At 42.6% G+C, this 19,724-nt stretch overlaps 1 protein-coding gene across 6 annotated transcripts in view; it reads right to left on the bottom strand.

Annotated features, from left to right (window-relative positions):
* UNC13B (unc-13 homolog B) overlaps positions 1–19,724 on the bottom strand; it is an 837,582-nt gene that overhangs the window by 241,295 nt on the left and 576,563 nt on the right. For all 6 annotated transcript variants that reach the window (XM_033936000.1, XM_033936018.1, XM_033936037.1 and 3 more), the window contains 4 exons: positions 13,614–13,682; positions 5,353–5,442; positions 2,735–2,869; positions 2,225–2,358 (listed from right to left, as the gene is read on the bottom strand). In XM_033936000.1, the coding sequence (XP_033791891.1) occupies positions 2,225–2,358; positions 2,735–2,869; positions 5,353–5,442; positions 13,614–13,682 (428 nt within the window). The remainder of the gene's footprint in view (positions 1–2,224; positions 2,359–2,734; positions 2,870–5,352; positions 5,443–13,613; positions 13,683–19,724) is intronic.

Genomic DNA, 19,724 nt, shown 5'->3' on the forward strand with positions numbered 1-19,724 from the left:
CAAAGAGGGACATATACAAAATTTATAAAAATATGGGGTCCATTGACAAAATATTGTAGTGAATGATCATGGTTTTCTCTTCTTCTTTTCTTTTTCGTCTTCTTTATGGCACATCTGGAGGGGTGGGTAATGGGAACAATTTTTACAAAATATGTTATAATATGGTATATAATGTGTATAAGGTGACTGGAAAGTACTTGAAGGGTGGGGGATGGGGGAGGGGACAAAAATATTTTTAGAATTTATGTAGTAGATATAAAAGTGATATTGTGTATTAATTTGTTGTAATTTAATATTTTGTGCACTTGATGTAAAATATGAAAATTAATAAAGAATATAAAAAAAAATTAAAAAAAGAACTTTTATCAGCCGGAAGCCCGAAGTTATAATGCCATTGTACAGATCGATGGTGAGGCCTCATCTGGAATATTGTGTACAATTCTGGAGGCCACATTACCAAAAAGATGTGCTGAGAGTTGAGTCGGTTCAACGAATGGCCACCAGGATGGTCTCGGGACTCAAAGACATCCCGTATGAGGAAAGGCTGAATAAATTGCAGCTATACTCATTCGAGGAATGTAGAGAGAGAGGAGACATGATAGAGACGTTTAAATATATCACGGGCCGTATTGAAGTGGAGGATGATATCTTCTTTCTTAAAGGTCCCTCGGCCACAAGAGAGCATCCACTGAAAATCAGGGGTGGGAAATTTCATGGCGACACCAGGAAGTTCTTCTTCACCGAAAGGGTGGTCGATTGTTGGAATGAACTTCCACTTCAGGTGATTCAGGCCAGCAGCGTGCCAGATTTTAAAAGGAAATGGGATACACATGTGGGATCTCTAGGGGGGTAAAAAATGGAAATGGGATACACATGTGGTATCTCTAGGGGGTAAATTCAAGGGGGTGGGGTCGTTAGAGTGGGCAGACTTGATGGGCTATGACCCTTTTCTGCCGTCATCTTCTATGTTTCTCTCTTCCCTTAAGCTCCAATCCCCCTCCCTCCACCTTGGTCTAGTATCTCTCCCCGTTCCCTCCAGTGTCAACCCCAGTCTCATGGGTTCAACACCTCTCTTCACCCATAACCCAGATCCAGCACCCTAATTAAGCTCCATCTCTGGAGCTAGCCAGCAACCCCTCTCCATGGGTACAACAATAGCAGCAATATCCCCCTCTTCCCAAGGGTCAGCATCTCCACTTCAGCTCCCCTCATGCCTACCTTACCCAAACAAGCCAGCTGCGCCATGCTGAAAAATCTTCAGAGGCCTGTTTCTGAGGCCTTCCTTCTATCAACAAGGGTTTCACTGAAACATCGGTTTCTACCTGACAAGATGCAGTGGGAACTAAAAATCTGCAACAAGCATGATGCCGGCTGCGGAAACCCTGAGAGAACATATGACCCATCTTCACTCACCAGGGACTTTTCCATTATATGGGGGGGGGGGGGGAATTGATTTTCCTACCAAAATTCAAATTGGTGACCACTGAACTTTCCCACCAAAATTCAAACTGGTGACCAACGGACTGCCATGTTACCATCAGGTCAGTGGATCCACTGTTTACAAAGACAAACTGCAGACCTCGCAGCATACCACTTAAATAATCTCTTCCTCCCCAAAACACCAACCAAATATTCAGATCCCTGAAATGTAACGTAATCTTATTTGTACTCTAACTATAATCTATTTGTTATATCACACAGTAACGTACAGTCAATTTAATATCCAATTTGCAAGTTCTTCCAGAATTAATCCAGCTACCTTGTAACCGAAACCCCCCCCCAAAAAAAAAAAAACTGTTGTAACTTCACTGGAAATGTCCAGTTAGCTCTTATGTAATCCGCCTTGAACTGCAAAGTATAGGCGGAATAGAAGTCCCTAATGTAATGTAATGTAATACCCTGAAGAAAGTCACAGCATGATGGTTGAAACGTTGGTTTCTACCTGACAAGATGTAGTGAGATCCGGAAACCTGCAACAAGCACTTTGAAATGCCATCTCAATCAAAATGAATAATTTATATAGGGACAAACAAGACAGAAACATGGAAAAAAAGATTACATATTGTCCAGAATCACGTGAGTCAGAAGACAGTTAAACATATACTGCAAAGCCTATAAACAGGTTTCAACACAGGGACATAGAATAAATACAACTGCAGATAAAAACTATAAAGCCTATCTAGTCTGCCCAGTGTAATGCCATAGAGAGGACATCGGAGCTTACTGATTAAGGACTGGTGTGTAGGCATTTTTATCCTCTTCTATAATGGAAACAATCAAAGTGATGAGCTTTGGCCAAAAATCCAGGTTCTTAATGCTGGGGCCCTGTTCTTCAGGTGGTATATCCTGGTTCTTGCTCTGGGGAAATAAGAAACAGGAAAGAAACCACTGAGAAAAAAGTTACTCATGGAATATGCTCAGTTATGCACATCAGAAGTTATTTTACTCTGAAATATAAAAATAAAGCAACTCAATATCATGTTATGAGGTTTTCTAAACGGCATTCTAAATTCACTCTACTTCTTAAAATTCAAAGGAATAAAATGTACTAAAAGATCAGATTGGATGATAGCTTCATCACAATATAAATAATTTCTACAGTGACTGCGATAAGCTCAGCTATTTTGATTGGGATGTGATAAGAGGTTTGAGACATACGAGCCTCCTTTCCCTTCACCTACTTTTGCTTAGATAAGGCCATTTTGGCTAGCTATTTGAAGAATTGCCTACTCACAGGATCTGTTTGGTATTCGCGACTGTATAGCTCATGGCAATTGTTGAAGATATATTCATAGGTAGAGTTCAGGCAGGCCTTTACACAGTCTTTTACCACCTGACTGGCTCGCGGTGGGCTCTGGAGTTCTTGTACCTAGAAAGAAGAAGGTATAATTTTACTAAATTTTTTATGCTTGGCTTGTAACACAGGTACAACTTGCTAGCATGTCTTATAATGTGCAACTATAAACAAACAGCCTCAATTAAAGCACAAAGATACTTAAAAGTTAAAGAGAAATGCTTGAGGGGAAAAACAGAATAGGGGCAGAAACCCTCTTTACTCACAAATATCACAATATTAATAGTGAAAACAGGGCCCTCAGTGTGGGCAGTTTGATAACATTCCTTGGCAAAAAAATGCTTTTTCAGCCTTCATAATATGCTGAGGAAAGTTAGATCCTGCTTCCATCAAAACCATTTTACCCTACTTGTCCAATCCATCATCCTTTCCAGATTAGACTACTGCAATTCTATCTACTTAAGCCTAACTAAGAAAAACCTTCATAGACTTCAGCGGATTCAGAATGCCGCAGCCAAGCTCATCTTTGCTAAAAGTAAATTTGACCATGTCTCTCCGCTCCTGTCCAAACTTCACTGGCTTCCGATAATCGCCAGGGTCCACTTTAAATGCGCCTGTCTAGCCTTCAAGATCCTACACGGTATCCTCCCTCCCTTTATCCCTCTTTCTTGGAATTCTTCAAACCCTAATACCACCAGACCATCCCACAAATTAAAACTTTCCTTCCCCTCGCTAAAAGGCATTTCCCATTCAGGAAAGCTAGGGACCTCCCTCCCCTTCAAAATCACTGAGCTCTGGAACAACCTTTCCTCCCCTCTTCGGATCTTGAGCTCTCTCCAAGTTTTCCACAAACTTCTGAAAACCTGGCTTTTCTCAAAAATGTAAGCCTCTCTCCAACTTTGGTATCCCAAGTCCTCAAAATCTCTTCATATCTGGCATCCCAAGTCCTCTAAATATTCTTCATACTTCGACCTCTAACCCTTTATTGTAGTTCCTGCCTATTACATCTCCTGTAAACTGTGCCGTGGAGAAGATGCGGTATACAAACCTAAGGATTAGATTAGATTATTCTTATAGGCTGTCACTAAAGTTGTCAATTTATCTTTTATAGTTATGGTTTTAATTTTATATATATGATTTCAAATTTATTCATATATTTATAGGTATTTCTAACCAATCATATTAAATTAGATAATAACATCACAATATATTTGTAGTTTTTATTCTATTTCTTTTTTAATTTTGCATTTATTACATAAATATGCAATTAAGAGTGTGTGTGTGTGTGTATTGTCTAAACATATATGTGTATATTGTCTAAACATTAGAGTGTGAGCCCACCAGGACAGATAGGAAAAAATGAGTCAGAACTGCTGTCGCTGCTACTGCTTTGGGGCACAGAGGGAGGGAGGGAGGAGGGGTTGGTAGGTCAGGATTGTTGCTGCCGCCTCGGATAAGTAATGGAGGTCTAGGAGGCCAGATCCATGCGGAGGGAGGGAAGGCAGACCTGTGTGTGTGGAGGGTCCATCAGGGTGAAGGGCTGGGAAGGGGCAGCCTGCCCAAAGATTCAGTGCAGTGGCCAGAGAGGAGGTAGGTGGTGGGGGGGGGGGTTGAATTGGTGCAGGCTCTGGTGTTGGGGTGCGGTTGGGTGAAGAGGGTTAAAGTAATGGGGAGGGGGAGAGTTAAAGTACCATGAGGAGGGGCAGGGGAGAGACGAGAGAGAAATTGGTCCTGGGGTGGGGTACAAGAGAAAGGGTAAAAAAGGAAGAGAAGCTGGGTAGGGGTGGAATATAGGGACAGGAATAATAGCCTTGGAGGCAATGGAAGGAAGGATAGATAGGAATGGAGCTGGGACTGAAAGGGTGATAAATGGAGTGGAGGATTGATGAGGGCCAAAAGGGTACAGAGGACTAAGGAAATGGTGATGGATAGCCTTTGGATTTGATGGACAATTGGTCTGACCCAGTAAGGATATTCTTATGTTCTTAAATATTTTTGACTATAGCATTATATGACCTTCTCCCTCACATGCATCTGGCTGGATACTTAATGTATGTGAACTCTGTTTACACCAGTATAAACTTTGGTTTTAAATTGATTATTTTATCAACCTTATTTAATCACTAGTATTTCTAGTATTGACAATATTATATTCTGTGTTTAAATGTGTTTTATTGTTTTAAGAATGTTATGCTATCTTAAGTTTAGACTCCCGAGGCAGGCCTCTACGGCCAAAACATGTACATGTCGAGCCATTAAAGGACTAAAATCATCAAGCAGCTAGGTCGCCTTCACTGTTCTCTTGTCTTTATAAAACAAATAGGCACAAAACAGCTGCCTTCTACACATTATTTTAACAAAAATCTTGTTATAAACATTATCCTCCAAACACCACATACTTTTTTCATCCAGTTTTCAAAAGGAAAAACTTTGTCTTGAAAACTAGTGTTAAATTTGTGAATAAAAAGTACTTGTAAATTTTACAGCTATGTGCAAGGTCTGAAAGTTGTTTCTAATGGGAATAAAAAATTAATTGTAAAATAATGTAGAATCCTTACCTTCATTCTAAAAAATGTGATGCTGGTTAGCAAGTCCACTGTGGATTTCAAATCCTGTAAACGATCAGGACTACTGGCTGGGAAATTGTTCTGTTGACACACAAAGTAAACTATATGTGCTAAAGCCATTTCTTAAAACAAAGATTTACCCTATAACATAGCAAAGGTATCAAACAAGGAGGAGTGTGGAAGACTATGAAGATATCAAAATTCATCCTTTCATTCAGTAAAATCAGTACAGCTTTCAGGGGAATCCTCAGTTGCTAAAAGAGAATATAACTAAAAACATAGTAAAGTGAAACATAATTAAGCATTCATAGCACTATACTCCCCTGATTTAGCAATGGATGTTGGGGTCGCCAGAATGTAGGATAAAGAGATTCATAGTAAATTCTAAAACTCCCAGCAGTACCACAGGTTGTCTGAAAGGCTATAATGGTAAAATTACTTAGCTGTAGAGCAGGGGTGTCCAACCTGCGGCCCAGTGAAGTATTTTGTGCGGCCCCAGTCGAGGGTGATGCGGTGTTTTCCTCTGCTGCCCCCGGGTGTTTACCGTCTTGCCGGCTCCCTCCTCTGTCTTGCTGCAGCGGCCAATGCGGCCCAGGGAAGCCAAAAGGTTGGACACCCCTGCTGTAGAGTGTCTGGGAGGCTACAAGTGGTATCAAGGCTGACCCAAGGGGTTGTAGTGATCTAAAATCACTTTTGCTTTTGTACCCTACAGCAGTGGTTCCTAAACTTTCTCAGTTCACAGCTCCCTTAATGTAAATGCTGAACCTTTGAAGACTCTTCCCCCTCCCCCTCCCCCCCTGCTTAGTGTCCCTCTCCTTTGTCTTTTTTCTTGTTTGCCTAACCCCCAAATTGTATATCGACTTGAACTTATTTATGCATAGAATGACTCACAAATTGTACATTAGAGTAAGTAATTTTTTAATGGCTCCCCTAGCCCACACATTTCCTCTGAGGTCTTCTCTTCCCCCCCCCCCCCCCATTGGCAGTATCAGTGATGGTGACATTGACGTGCAGTCTTACTTTTGCTGACAGGGATGCCCAAGCGCTACCAGCTGAGCAGTCTACTGCCCAAGCTCCATGCTGCCTGAGCAAAGAGGAAATCAATAGTGTGCTTCAGCCACTGATGGCAGCACACTTGCGCACGCTCAGTTGCTGAAAATAAGTATGTGCTGGAGTTGATGATTGAAGCATACTGCTGACTTCCTCAGGGTTTAAGCAGCAGATTGCTTCAGCTGGCGGGGCTTGGGCATCTCTGTCAGCTATTCCATGAGTGCCACAATTTTGAATGGGGTGGTTCCCCTGTGAGTTTGTTCCCTACTGCATGAATTGCATATAAGCCAGGGATCATGCTTTAAGGATGTGCCCCCACAATGCACCAGAGTTCCTGGGTTCAATACCCTCAAAAGGATATTCAGCAGAAAGTGAAATTGGTGACACTGAGAGCCAACACTGGTTGCATAAAGAATATATTGTGTAGGAATAGGCTTAATATAACAGAGACGCAATGCTTAGTAGAAAGATACATAAAAAATATACAGTGGTACCTCGGTTTACGAGTGCACCGGTTTGCGAGTGTTTTGCAAGACGAGCAAAACATTTGCAAAATCGGCACCTCGGAAACCGAGCTTGCCTCAATTTGCGAGCGGCGCCCCCCACGATCCGGCACCCCCACCCCCCGCAGTGATCTGAAATCCCCCAGACCCACCCGAACACTCTTCTTACTTCCATCTGGCCACCGGCACCAGCATGTCCTGTGCGTTGGTGCCGGTGCCTGAAGATCTGCCTCCTCTTCTTTGCTGGGCCTTGAGCATCTGCGCATGCTCAAGGCCTGCGAGTTCACGCTCTCTCCGAGTATTTTGGTTTACGAGCATGCTTCTGGAACGAATTATGCTTGTAAACCAAGGTACCACTGTACTTGGTTACTAATGTACAGAGAGATATTCTATTAGGTAGGTGCTTCTGTGCTCTTGTGAATAAGAGAGAAAAGACAGGTTCATGAATAGGTGGAGAGAGATATTATAGGTTGCAATCTTATTCTAAAAATAGAATCTATTGCTGTATTTCCCAGTATCTTTCTATTCATAATTTAGAAACTGTTTGAAACAATGGGAAGCTTAATTGATAAGGAAGGTGTGACACTTACAGGAATAGTAGAAGGAATTAGTCTGTCTAGCTCAGGGGTGCCCAATACGTCGATCGCGATCGACAGGTCGCTTGCTCAGGCGACCCCAGTCGATCGCAGAGCGGGTTCCCTTCTTCCCTTCTCTTTTTTTCCCTCCTGACTGGCCTGCTCCTGAATTCTGCTGCTGCCGCCACTGCTCAACATTAAAAAAAAAAAACGGCTTGGAGAACTTATGCTCCGGGGACTAACGTGTGCTTGTACCGGCTTCCCTTCTCTTCCCTCTGAAACCGGAAGTTATGTCCGGGGGGGGGGAGAAAAGGGAAGCCGGCACGCACATGTTAGAGCCCCATTCGCGGGCTAAAGCGGGAGACAGGTCAGTGAAGCTTGCGATTTGCTCTTCTTGCTGCCAGGTCCTGCCTACTTTCTGTTTCCTCAAAGGCAGGACCCGGCAGCATTTCTCCCAATAGGTCGATCTTGGGCCGACCAGCCTTCCTCTCCCAGACGTCAATTCTGCCGTCGGAGAGGAAGTTCTGGCCAGCGGAACTTCCTCTCCGACAGCAAAATTGACGTCGGGGAGAGGAATGCTGGTGGGCCCGAAGCAAGGAGAGCTTGGCTGGCAGCGGGCGGCTTTGGGGGCCTGTTATCCGATAGCAGTGGCAGTGGCTTGGGGGAGGGCAGGGAGGGAGAAAGAGGGCAGGCAGGGAGACAGAAGGAAAGAAGAGAAACAGAAAAAAAGAAAGGGGGCATGAAGAGAGAAAGAAAGAGAGTGGAGGGAGAGAAGAAAACGTTGGGGGGGGGGAATGAGGTCAGGAGGAAGCATACAGGCTAAAAGAAGGGAAGAAAGATTGGATGCACAGACAGAAGAAGAAAGTGCAACCAGAGACTCATGAAATCACCAGACAAGGTAGAAAAAATGATTTTATTTTAAATTTAGTGATCAAAATGTGTCTGAATTTATATCTGCTGTCTATATTTTACAATATGGTCCCCTTTCACTAAACCGCAATAGAGGTTTTTAGCGCAGGGAGCCTATGAGCGTCGAGAGCAGCGCTGGGCATTCAGCGCAGCTCCCTGCGCTAAAAACTGCTATCGTGGTTTAGTAAAAAGGGAGGGGGGTGGGTATTTGTCTATTTTTGTATTATTGTTACTGAGGTGACAGTGCATAGAGTCATCTGCTTTGTCCTCTTTGAAAAAACCCCGGAATAGGAATGATAATTAACAATTCTATGCGTACAGTGTGCGTTGTGTTTTTTTTTAAATTTTATTGTTGTTAGATCATTTTGACTTAGTCATTTTAAAAGTAGCTCGCAAGCCCAAAAAGTGTGGGCACCCGAGACAGACAAGAGGGAGTGGCTTAAGGAAGATGGCCGCGGGTGGCTGGAGTTAGACGCCAGGGATGTTCCCGGACTGCTGTTACCTTTGAAATGGTGAAACGAAAGTCCAAACTTCGGGTTTTCCCGACGAATCCTTGCCAGCAGCAACGGGCCCGATGGACGCCTTTCTTCAGCGAGGGACACCAACACAGCCGGAGGCTTTCTCGGCTGGGAGAGACACGCTGGCTGAAGTGTTACAGCTCTCCCTCGAGGCAACATTTATAACCCCGGAAGAGCGGAGTCCTCCGAGTCGCCCGGGGGCGTTTGACCGGTCGATGGAAGAGCAAAGTCCTCCGAGTTGTTCGGGGGCGTTTGGCCAGTTGATGGTGGAGGAAATCCCCCGGGGTGTTTACTCTCCAGACCTGCTGAGATCGGGAGTCGGCCCAGCAGGAGGGGTGAAGCCAAATCAACCATCTGTGACTGAGTTCAAAGAAGCGTGGGATGAACACAGAAGATTTAGAATCAGAAAATAATATTAAATATTGAACTAAGGCCAGTTACTGGGCAGACTTGCACGGTCTGTGTCTGTGTATGGCCGTTTGGTGGAGGATGGGCAAGGGAGGGCTTCAATGGCTGGGAGGGTGTAGATGGGCTGGAGTAAGTCTTAACAGAGATTTCGGCAGTTGGAACCCAAGCATAGTACCGGGTAAAGCTTTGGATTCTTGCCGAGAAATAGCTAAGAAGAAGAAAAAAAAAAAAAAATTAAATTGAATCAGGTTGGGCAGACTGGATGGACCATTCGGGTCTTTATCTGCCGTCATCTACTATGTTACTATGCAGATTTTAGCAAAGACTGACAGTGTTCCACTCAGATGTTTAATAAATAAACTGAGTGCCCTTGGAATGGGTCCCAAATTGACAGGCTGGGTCAGCAACTGGTTGAGTGGAAGGTGACAGAGGATAGTGATCAATGGGGATCGCTCTGAGGAAAGGGATGTTACCAGTGGTGTTCCTCAAGGTTGGGTTCTTGGTCCTGTTCTTTAACATTTTTATAAATAATATTGCTGAAGGGCTGTCGGTTAATATTTGCCTCTTTGCGGATGATACCAAAATCTGCAATAGAGTAGACATGCCAGATGGTGTGAATAACAAGAAGAAAGACCTGGCAAGCTTGAAGAATGGTCTGAAATTTGGTAGCTAAAGTTTAATGCTAAGAAATGCAAGGTAATGCATTTGGGCTGCAAAAACCTGAGGGAATGGTAGTTTAGGGGGTGAAGAACTTATGTGCACGATGGAAGAGTGGGACTTGGATGTGATTGTATGTGATGATCTTAAGGTGGCCAAACAGGTTGAAAAGGTGACAGCAAAAGCTAGAAGGATGCTAGGTAGCATAGGGAGTTTTGGGTTTGTTGTTTCGATTATCTGCAATTTTTTCGGGAGGGGGGAAGTATAGTTTAGGGCCTTCCCGCCCTCCTCCCGCCTTCCCCAGTGGTCTAGCGGGTTTTCAGGGCAGGAGCGATCTTCCTATGCTCCTGCCCTGTGTAGATCGCCAATAGGAAATGGCTGCCATGAGCTCCCGTCGTAGTCTCAAGAGGTGGTGGAAACAGAGACTGTCTGAATTCAAGAGGGCCTGGGATAGGCACGTGGGATCTCTGAGTGAATGGGCAGACTAGATGGGCCATTTGACCTTTATCTGCCATCATGTTTCTGTGTTTCTATGACATCTTCTACCAACCTCACTACATTCATGTCACCCCTCTCCTTAAATCAATTCACTGGCTCCCTATCTGCCTTTGCATAGAGTTCAAACTCCTGTTGCTGACATACAAGTGTGTTCATTCTGCTGCCTCTCAATATCTCTGCTCGCTTCTCTCTCCTTATACACCTTCCAGAGAACTCCGTTCCTCAGATAAGCCACTCTTACCGTTACCTTTCTCCTCCACTGCCAATTCCAGACTTCGTTCCTTTCATCTAGCTGCCTCTATGCCTGGAATAAATTACCTGAGTTTGACCAAGCCCTTTTCTGCCGTCATCTTTCTATGTTTCTATGTTTCCCTTGTTTAAAAGCAGACTGAAAAGCTACCTTTTTTATATAGCCTTCAACCCATAACCCTAATTCCCACCAATCCAGCCAGATGATTAACCATGCCCCTTAACTGTATCCATGGCATCTTGTTTGTTTAGGTTGTAAGCTCTTTTGAGCAGGGACTGCCTTCTTTGTGACTCTGTACAATGCTGTGTACGTCTGGTAGCACTATAGAAATAATTAATAGTAGTAGTTAATATAGGCACCTAGGTAGTTGGTTGCCTCCAATAATGGTGCCTATTGGTAGGCATTGTTTATAGAATTTCCCAGTTAAGGTTTGACCCTGGTAGAGAATACTGACAATATTTGAAAGAAAATAAGCTGGAAGCATTTTTTTAATGCTTGTAATTTAATTTTGTTATTATGCAGTTCTGTTTTTAAGTCCTCACTCAGTTCCTTCCAAATTTCAACAGCATCAGCAATAAAACAGCTATTTTTCTGTATTTTATTTCAGAAATGGGTATCAGGATTCTCAACATATCTTCAACATTTCTCTATTTGGCCGTAAGAGTACCATCTATTTTCTCTAGATTTTATTCACAAACTATCACCAGAATAGGCCAGTTCTTGATATACTGCTCAAAAAAGTCTGCTACAGAGTTCCATCTAACATCTTGTGAGAGTTTGGTTCCACCCATTCTTTTTCGAGCTGCTGCTGCAAAATGATTGTTACAAAAGTATTTAGCAATATCAAGGACAGTCTATTTCTGAGCACTGAAGTTTTAGGCTAGGAGGTGCAACAAATGAACACTGCAACCATATGTATTAACTTGGTATTCTCTTCATGCTCTTCTAAATTTCTTCTCATCTTGGCTAAGCTGTGTACTAGACATTTGAATTTTTCTTCACATTTTCTTATAGCTATTGCTGTCCTGTAAGTGTTTCCTGAGATATTAACTATTTCTGCAAGACTTACATTCCCTCTTCTGTTATACAAGCACATACAACAGGATCATTGTGGACATTGCTCCACCCCATCAATACTTAGGTTAACAACTGTTACACATTGCTTCATTTCTCTGTCATATGCCTTATCCAGCAGTTTCTCTGCAACATCTGCTCTACTGGGTGGACTTTATCCTGGTCTCAGTGACTGAATTGTATTAATGAAGTGTGGGTTTTCAATCAGACAGAAAGAAGAGTTTGTTGCATAAGCAAACTGAGCAATTTTTTCATCAATTACTTATTATTCTAATTTGATTTTTTTTTTTATCACAAACTTATCTATATTGGTTTCTGGATGGCCAAATTTTTTCTTTTTTTAAGTGATACTCTGAGGATATCTGATATATATAATCTGACAAACATATGGTGATCTCAAAGGGGGATAGTTTCCAGAAACCTTTAAGTTGATAATAGATTCCTCTAAACAAAAAATTTAAATGCTGTTATTTTATTATTGATACAATTTCTTCTTATTTATTTATTCACTCAATTTTCTATACCAGGGGTGTCAGATTCAAATCACATTAAGGGCCAAAATCTAAAACAAAGACTAAGTCACGGGCCAAACCCTGTCCAACCTCCATCCCAGACCCTGCCCCCGTAATAGTACTAATTGTAATACCATTTTTTCCCAATCATTTTTCATATATACACACAATAGAATCTTATTAACAACACATAATGGTTAACCACAAAATTAAACTGCACAAAGCACACTGTATGCTTCTCAATATTCATTCCTACCAGAACTCAGATAACCCCTATGCAAATACAGGACTACAAACTAAAAGAACTAATATATATAACTGAAATCCTAAGATGCCAGACTCTGCATGCAGTACAACCCCAGAGAATTAGAAACAAATGCATTTCTTCCTGAACAGTGCAAAATATAGACAGCAGATACAAATTCTCAAAACTGACACATTTCAATCACTAAATTGAAAATAAAATCATTTCCTCTACCTTTCTTTGGTGATTTTATTTTTCTAACCATCTTTTCCTAGTCTCCGGCTGCACTTCCTTCTGTTTGTGCTCTTAACTGTGTATCCATGGACACCTTATCTATTTGCTGTTTTTCTCTCCTTCACTTTCTGCCACACATCCATCTTTAGCATTAACTTTTTACATTCAACTTTCTTCCATTTTTCTGCTTTCTTTTCAAAATCTATCTAACTTTTCCATGTCTTCCCTTCCCATCTATCCATGTGTACCATCTCCTCCCTCTTTCTTCTCCCCTATTCCTATCTATCCATAAGAAGCATTTCTTCTTATCTCTTCCCTGCCGTACTCATTGCTGTGCACCATCTCCTCCCTCTGTCTCCCCTTCTCCTCTATCCTTGTGCACCATCTCATCCCTCTCCCATAGTCAGACAACTTTGTCTTCCCCCTTCCGCCCTCATATGGTCTGTCATCTTTCTCCTCTCCTTCCCTTAGCCTAGAATCTCTCTCCTCTCCCATGGTCTGGCATCTCTCTCTCTCCTTCCCTCCCTCTTCCCAAGGTCTAACATCTCTCTCCTTCTCTCCTCTCTGCAGTCTTGCATCTCTCTCTCCCCTCCTTCCCTTCCATTCTATGGTCCGACTTTTCTCTCTCTCCTTCCCATTCCAATGGTCTGATATCTCTCTCTTCTTCATGCATCTCTACCTTACTCCTCTCCCACCACCGTGTCCAATAATTCTCTCTCTCTCCCTCTGCCTAACAATCTCCAGGATCAGGATACAGGATCAGGCAATTTGAATGAGTCTCTTACGGTGACTATTTACTCTTCAGTGTATTAATACTCACTCTGTATGTGGAGAGATCTATTCGTAATGAATTGTGCAACTGATCCAGAAGTTTTACAAATCTTTCTTTCTGTGTGTTAAAGAAAGAAAATTAATAATAAAATTAATTACAATAAAACAGTACACAAATATTAATACAAAATAAAATGAATGAAACCCCATGATATAAGCTGGGATGGATAGGAATATAACTAAGATAAAAAGTTTTCACAGACATATTACACTGCAGTTTCAAATTTTACAGTTTGGTATTTGTCTTTAGCTTAATCCTATCATTCCAGTACAACCTCTATGTTTTAAAGTATGGTATCCTATTTTACTGTTTTTATTATGTACAAAACACTTAGACTGATAAGTGGTATGTCAAATTTTTATTAAACTTGAAAAGTCTATAATAATATTTTCTCAAAATATCTGCATTTAGTATATATATATATATATACTAGTCTTTAAGCCCGTTACATTAATGGGTGGTAGAATAGAGTGTCTGTCTGTCTTTCTTTATCTCTCTCTCCTTGGCCACTGTCTGTGTCCTTCTGTCTCCCCCCACTACCCCCCTGAGCAAAGCTGTCTGCCCAAGCACACACCTTCCACCCAAAGCAGTCCCTTTTCCCTCTCCCTATCTCTCCATGGCCCCTTCTGTCTCCTCCCAGCACACCCCTCCCCCAAAGCAGCCCCCTTTCCTTCTCTGTCTTTCTATGGCCCCTTCTGTCTCCCCACAGCACACCCTTCTCCCAAAGCAGCCCCCTTTCCCTCTCCCTGTCTCTCCATGGCTCCTTGTCTTCCCCCAGAGTAAAACTGTCTGTCCCCAGCACACCTCCCCCTCAAAGCATCCCCCTTTCCCTCTCCCTATCTCTCCATGGCCCCTTCTGTCTCCCCCCAGCACACCCTTCTCCCAAAGCAGCCCCCTTTCCCTCTCCCTATCTCTCCATGGCCCCTTTCCCTCTGGCCCCCTGAATCAATCCCCCGGCTTACCCTCCCTCCATCCCGGCGTCTTCTGGCCTGCTCCTCTTCAAAGCAGGCCGCGATCGTGGTGGCCGGCCCCAGCGAACTTCGCAAGCCGCTCCCCAACCCGGAAGCACGCTCCCCCCCGACGCGATCCCGTGCGTCAGAGGGAACATGCCACCGAGGCCGGAAAGCGAGGCCCGCCATAGCCGGCCACGATCGCAGGCTGCCCCAAAGAGGAGGATCAGCGGCAGCGGCAGTGACAGCAGCGGTGAGCGAGGCGGGAGGTATGGTCCAGCTTGCTTCGGGTTGGTGAGGTGAGGGCGGGAGGTCTGTTGAGCTTCCTTCGGGTTGGTGAGGGCAGGAGGAGGGGAGTGGCCAGAGTGATCATTGGCCGGGTTCTAAAAGCGCATGCACCACTAACCTTTTATTATATAGGAGATATATATATATATATATATATATATACACACACACACACATAAATTGGTTTATAGCTCATTAAAATAGAAAAGTTGTATTAATTTTCTCCACTATTAAACTAATTTTTTAAAAATCTTTCTTGGAATAATATGTAACGTGGAGAGGCATAGGACGTAGGGAGCTAGTTGCCCAAAGTCGGCAGCAGCAAAATGTCCATTCTCGAAAAGTATGTCCAAAATACATATTTTTAAAAATCATCTATCATCTATCATCCAGACGTTTGATTGTCCAGACTGTCAGTACTTCTATTTTTATGCCACATTCTCGACCAAAAATTCATCCAAGTGAATAGGATCCAAGATGGCCACTGTATGTTTGCTGCGGTGAGCACGCCGTTGATTTTCAGCTTTACTTGGATTAAATATGCAAAAGAGACAGGGCAGGAAAGCTGGTGGTGCCTCCCGGCAATCAACTGCCCCTTCGGTAATGATTGATAATCTTCTTCGGCGTCTGCAACAGGAGCAAGGAGCATCGGGGACTTGCCCGCTTGGGACACCGCCGGGGAGTAGTAAGGCGGTGAAAACCTCGGGGCTTGATGTTACCCTAAGCCCCAACGTAAGGACGCCACCCCATCAACCGTTGCTGCAGGCAGCCAGCTCTCCACGGGACCAGAGAGCACCCGAAGAAGCAGCCCTCTTGTCTCCGGAGGCCAGTGTGTTGGAGGGCTTGCCATCTGAGACATCCCAGAGTGACCAGGATAACTAAGGCTGAGGGAGCACAAGACTTCATGGAGGTAAACCAATCCTCAGAACAGTCTCTCACAGCACAAGCATATCCTTTTTCTGCAATCAAACCCCCAGAAGTCACTCTTGAAACGTTATGGGACTTGGTAGCGAATTTCGGAAACTCCTTAAATCCCCAAATTAAAAATTTGGATAAAAAGGTTAAAGAACAGAAAGGAGAAATAAAATTGATAAAACAAGATATATCTCAGTTAAAAATAGAGGTACAAAATACAAATAAAGAGCTAACATCAGTTAAAAATAATCAAGATTTAATGGTTAAAGATAATATAATTTTGAAGAGGAAATTGGAAGCTCTGGAGAATAATAGTCGAGCTAACAATTTGAGGAATATAAATTTTCCTAAGATCTTATCAATTTCTCCCCAAGAATGGTGAAGTGTTACTTTATAGAAATATTACAAATTCCTGAAAACTCTCTACCTCCTCTTACAAGGGTATATTATCTTCCTGTTAAATTCCAAGTCAAAGAAAAAGAAAAAGTTGGGGAATCTCAGGAAAGACCATTGGACATATCCGCCACATTGGAACAATCGGATAGAGAATTGGCTGTTCCAGCCACTCTCTTGATGTCTGTGGCTTTGGCTCTAGACAAGGATTGGATATTAAAACTTTTCTTCAAAAATAGATCCAAGGACTTCCTGGGACACCATATTCAGATATTTCCTGATGTCTCTAGAGACTCAAAAAAGAATTAGAGAATTCTTAAATCTTGAAACCCGGAGTGACTCAAATAGGGGGTATTTTTTTTAAGATACCCATGCAAATGTGTAGTCAGATACTGTTCTTTTTTAGTATATTTTTACAGATCCATCTCATTTGATAAGTTTCCTCTCAATGAAACGTCTTGAGAAAGGAATAGTTGGGCCTAATGAAGTTTAGCTCTCTGTACTGCAGTAGACATACGGCTTTCTTTAACAAATATTTTGATTAATTTTTTTTTTTAATTCTTTATTCAGTTTTAACTCTTGCAACAAGTGTACAAAATTCAATCAGATAATTCGTACAAATCACTTGACATTCTAACAATTATTTTCAAATGCATATAAAAAGACCCATCCCATTCATCAGGAATAAACCCATTAAATCACATAACATACTTCCTCATCCCCACATTAAATATAGTCCTATGTAATAAAAAGGTGTCCAAGGTGTCTAATCATTAGAATATGCAATCAATGGCCCCTAAATCTTTTTGAAACTATTATAATTTACTTGCTGTATAGCAAGCACTCTCTCCATTTTATAAATATGACAAACTGAATTCCACCAAAAGGTATAATTAAGTTTAGTATAGTCCTTCCAATTTCCAGTAATATCAATGTGAAGGTTTTTTGATCAATGAAAGAAACCTACCACCACTTAATTATTACTGGAGAACGATATATGTTCCCAAAGTGGTGTCCTGAGATCTTTTTCCTTCACTTAGGCATTTAATATAGATTGTCAACCTGCTGAGCCAGTTTTGGGTTAAGCCATTGTCATCCTGTGTAGAAGCTATTCAAAAGGTGCCCATCCCAAAAACAAAAAAAAACCTACGACAATTTCTTGGTATGGTAAGATACTACCGTTGATCTATACCCAACTTTGCCAAGATAGCTTGCAGTTTGACCAAGCTATTATGTAATACTTCCCCCAACACATTAAAGTGGACAACAGAGGTAGACATAATAATAATAACTTTATTTTTGTATACCGCCATACCCGGAAGAGTTCTAGGTGGTTCACATCAATTAAACAAGGTTACAAGTGGTTTACATCAATTGAGCGGGGTTACAAGCGGTTCAATATCAAATTGATCAAAGTTGCCAGGGGGGGGGGGGGGGTGAGGGAAGGATGTAGAGGGGAGAGGGGTTGTTTAGATAGAAGGGGCGTTAGGATCCTGGTCTTGGAAGAGGCGGGTTTTGAGTAGTTTTCTAAAGCCGAGGTAGTTGGGGGCCTTGAGGGCCATTTGGGATAACCATGGGTTTAGCTTAGTGGCTTGGAATGCGAGGGTTTTGTCGAGGAATTTTTTAGAGTGGCAAAGTTTAAGGGAGGGGTAGGCGAAGAGTTGGATTCTGCGGGAGTCCTTGATGCTGTGATTCAGGGCGAAGTGAGGGATGATGTAGCTTGGGGATAAACCAAATACTGTTTTATAGCAGAAGCAGGCGAATTTGAATAGGACTCTGGATTCTAATGGCAGCCAATGGAGTTTGTGGTAGAAAGGGGTGATGTGTTCCCATTTTTTCAGGCCGAATATGAGGCGGACAGCAGTATTCTGGATCATTTTGAGTCTCCTGATGGTTTTTTTTGTGGAGCTCAAGTAAATGATATTGCAGTAGTCCAATATGCTAAGGATGGAGGATTGTACTAGCAGGCGGAATGAATAATAATAATAACTTTATTTTTATATACCGCAGTACCACAAACAGTTCAGAGCGGTTTACAGAGTAAGAGACTGTACATTTACAGCGATGATACAAAGCGAACTGTACATATTCAGTATAGGTATTTTATACAGTAAAGAAACAGAGTAGATTTATCATACAGGGGACAGTACATATACAGCAGAGTTAAGTATGTAGTGGTGAGGCAGTGCGAGAGGCCAACTAAAGAGGTAGTCTTTAGTTATTTGGTGATGGGGGAGGTTCAAGAAATTTGTCGTAGAGGAAAGATTTGAGAGATTTCCTGAAGGATAAGTAACATGGGGCAGATGAAATAAGGGTGGTCAGGCAGTTTGTCCATCTGCCAGCTTGGTATGAGAGAGTTCTGTTGAAGTATCTTTTGTAGGTGCATCCCTTTGGGGAAGGGTAGGTAAACAGGTTGGTATTACGTGTGCTTGTGGTTTCGGGGAACACGAAGTGGTGAGACAGATAAATCGGTGATAAGCCAGTTAAGGTTTTAAAGCAGAGACAGGCGAATTTGAAGATGACTCTCGCTTCTATTGGCAGCCAGTGTAGTTTTCTATAATAAGGGGTGATGTGGTCTGACTTTTTGAGGCCAAAGATTAGGCGGACTGCAGTGTTTTGGATAAGTCTCAGTCGCTGGATGGTTTTCTTGTAGGAGCCTATATAAATTATATTACAGTAATCCAGTGTGCTTAGGATTAGGGATTGAACCAGCAGTTTGAAGGAGGGGAAGTCAAAGTAATGTTTGATGGTGCGAAGTTTCCAGAGGGTATGAAAGCATTTTTTGACCTGGGTGTTGGTGTGGTCTTCGAAGGTCAGGCAGCGGTCTAGGATGACTCCCAGGATTTTGATGGTGGGGTTAATAGGATAAGTTAGGCCGTTGAGTTGTAAGGTGGTGGTCGTTAATTTGTGGTTGGGACTTGCTAGGAAGAGTTTGGTCTTTTCTGGATTTAGTTTCAGTTTGGACTGGGTGGTCCAGTGTTCGACCATTGTAAGTACTGATGAGATGAGTTGCTCTGTTTCTTGCGTGAATGAGTGGATGGGGATGACAATTGTGATGTCATCTGCATAGATGTAGGATTTCAATTTTTTGTCTGATAACATGTGTCCCAGTGGAGTCATATAAACGTTGAATAGAGAAGGTGATAGGGGGGAGCCTTGTGGGACACCACAGGGGTTGGACCAGGTGTGAGAGTAGGTTCCCTCGCTGTGTACTTGGTAGGTGCGGTTTTTTAAGAAGCCTGTGAGCCAGGTTAGTACCTGTCCCGAGATGCCTATGGAATCGAGGTTGTTGAGTAGTATGTCATGGTCTACCAGGTCAAAGGCACTACTGAGGTCAAACTGAAGTATTAGGGCGCTGTTTCCCTGTGAGAATAGTTGGAGGAGGTAGTCGGTTAGAGATGCTAGAACGGTTTCAGTGCTGTAGTTTGTGCGGAATCCAGACTGGGAATCGTGAAGGATGTTAAATTTTTCGAGGTAGGACATGAGGTTCTGGTTTACGAGGCCTTCCATAATTTTCAGGAAGAAGGGTATGTTGGCGATAGGTCTGTAGTTG

This window comes from Geotrypetes seraphini, chromosome 1 (genome assembly GCF_902459505.1).
Source record: "Geotrypetes seraphini chromosome 1, aGeoSer1.1, whole genome shotgun sequence".
Taxonomy (NCBI): domain Eukaryota; kingdom Metazoa; phylum Chordata; class Amphibia; order Gymnophiona; family Dermophiidae; genus Geotrypetes; species Geotrypetes seraphini.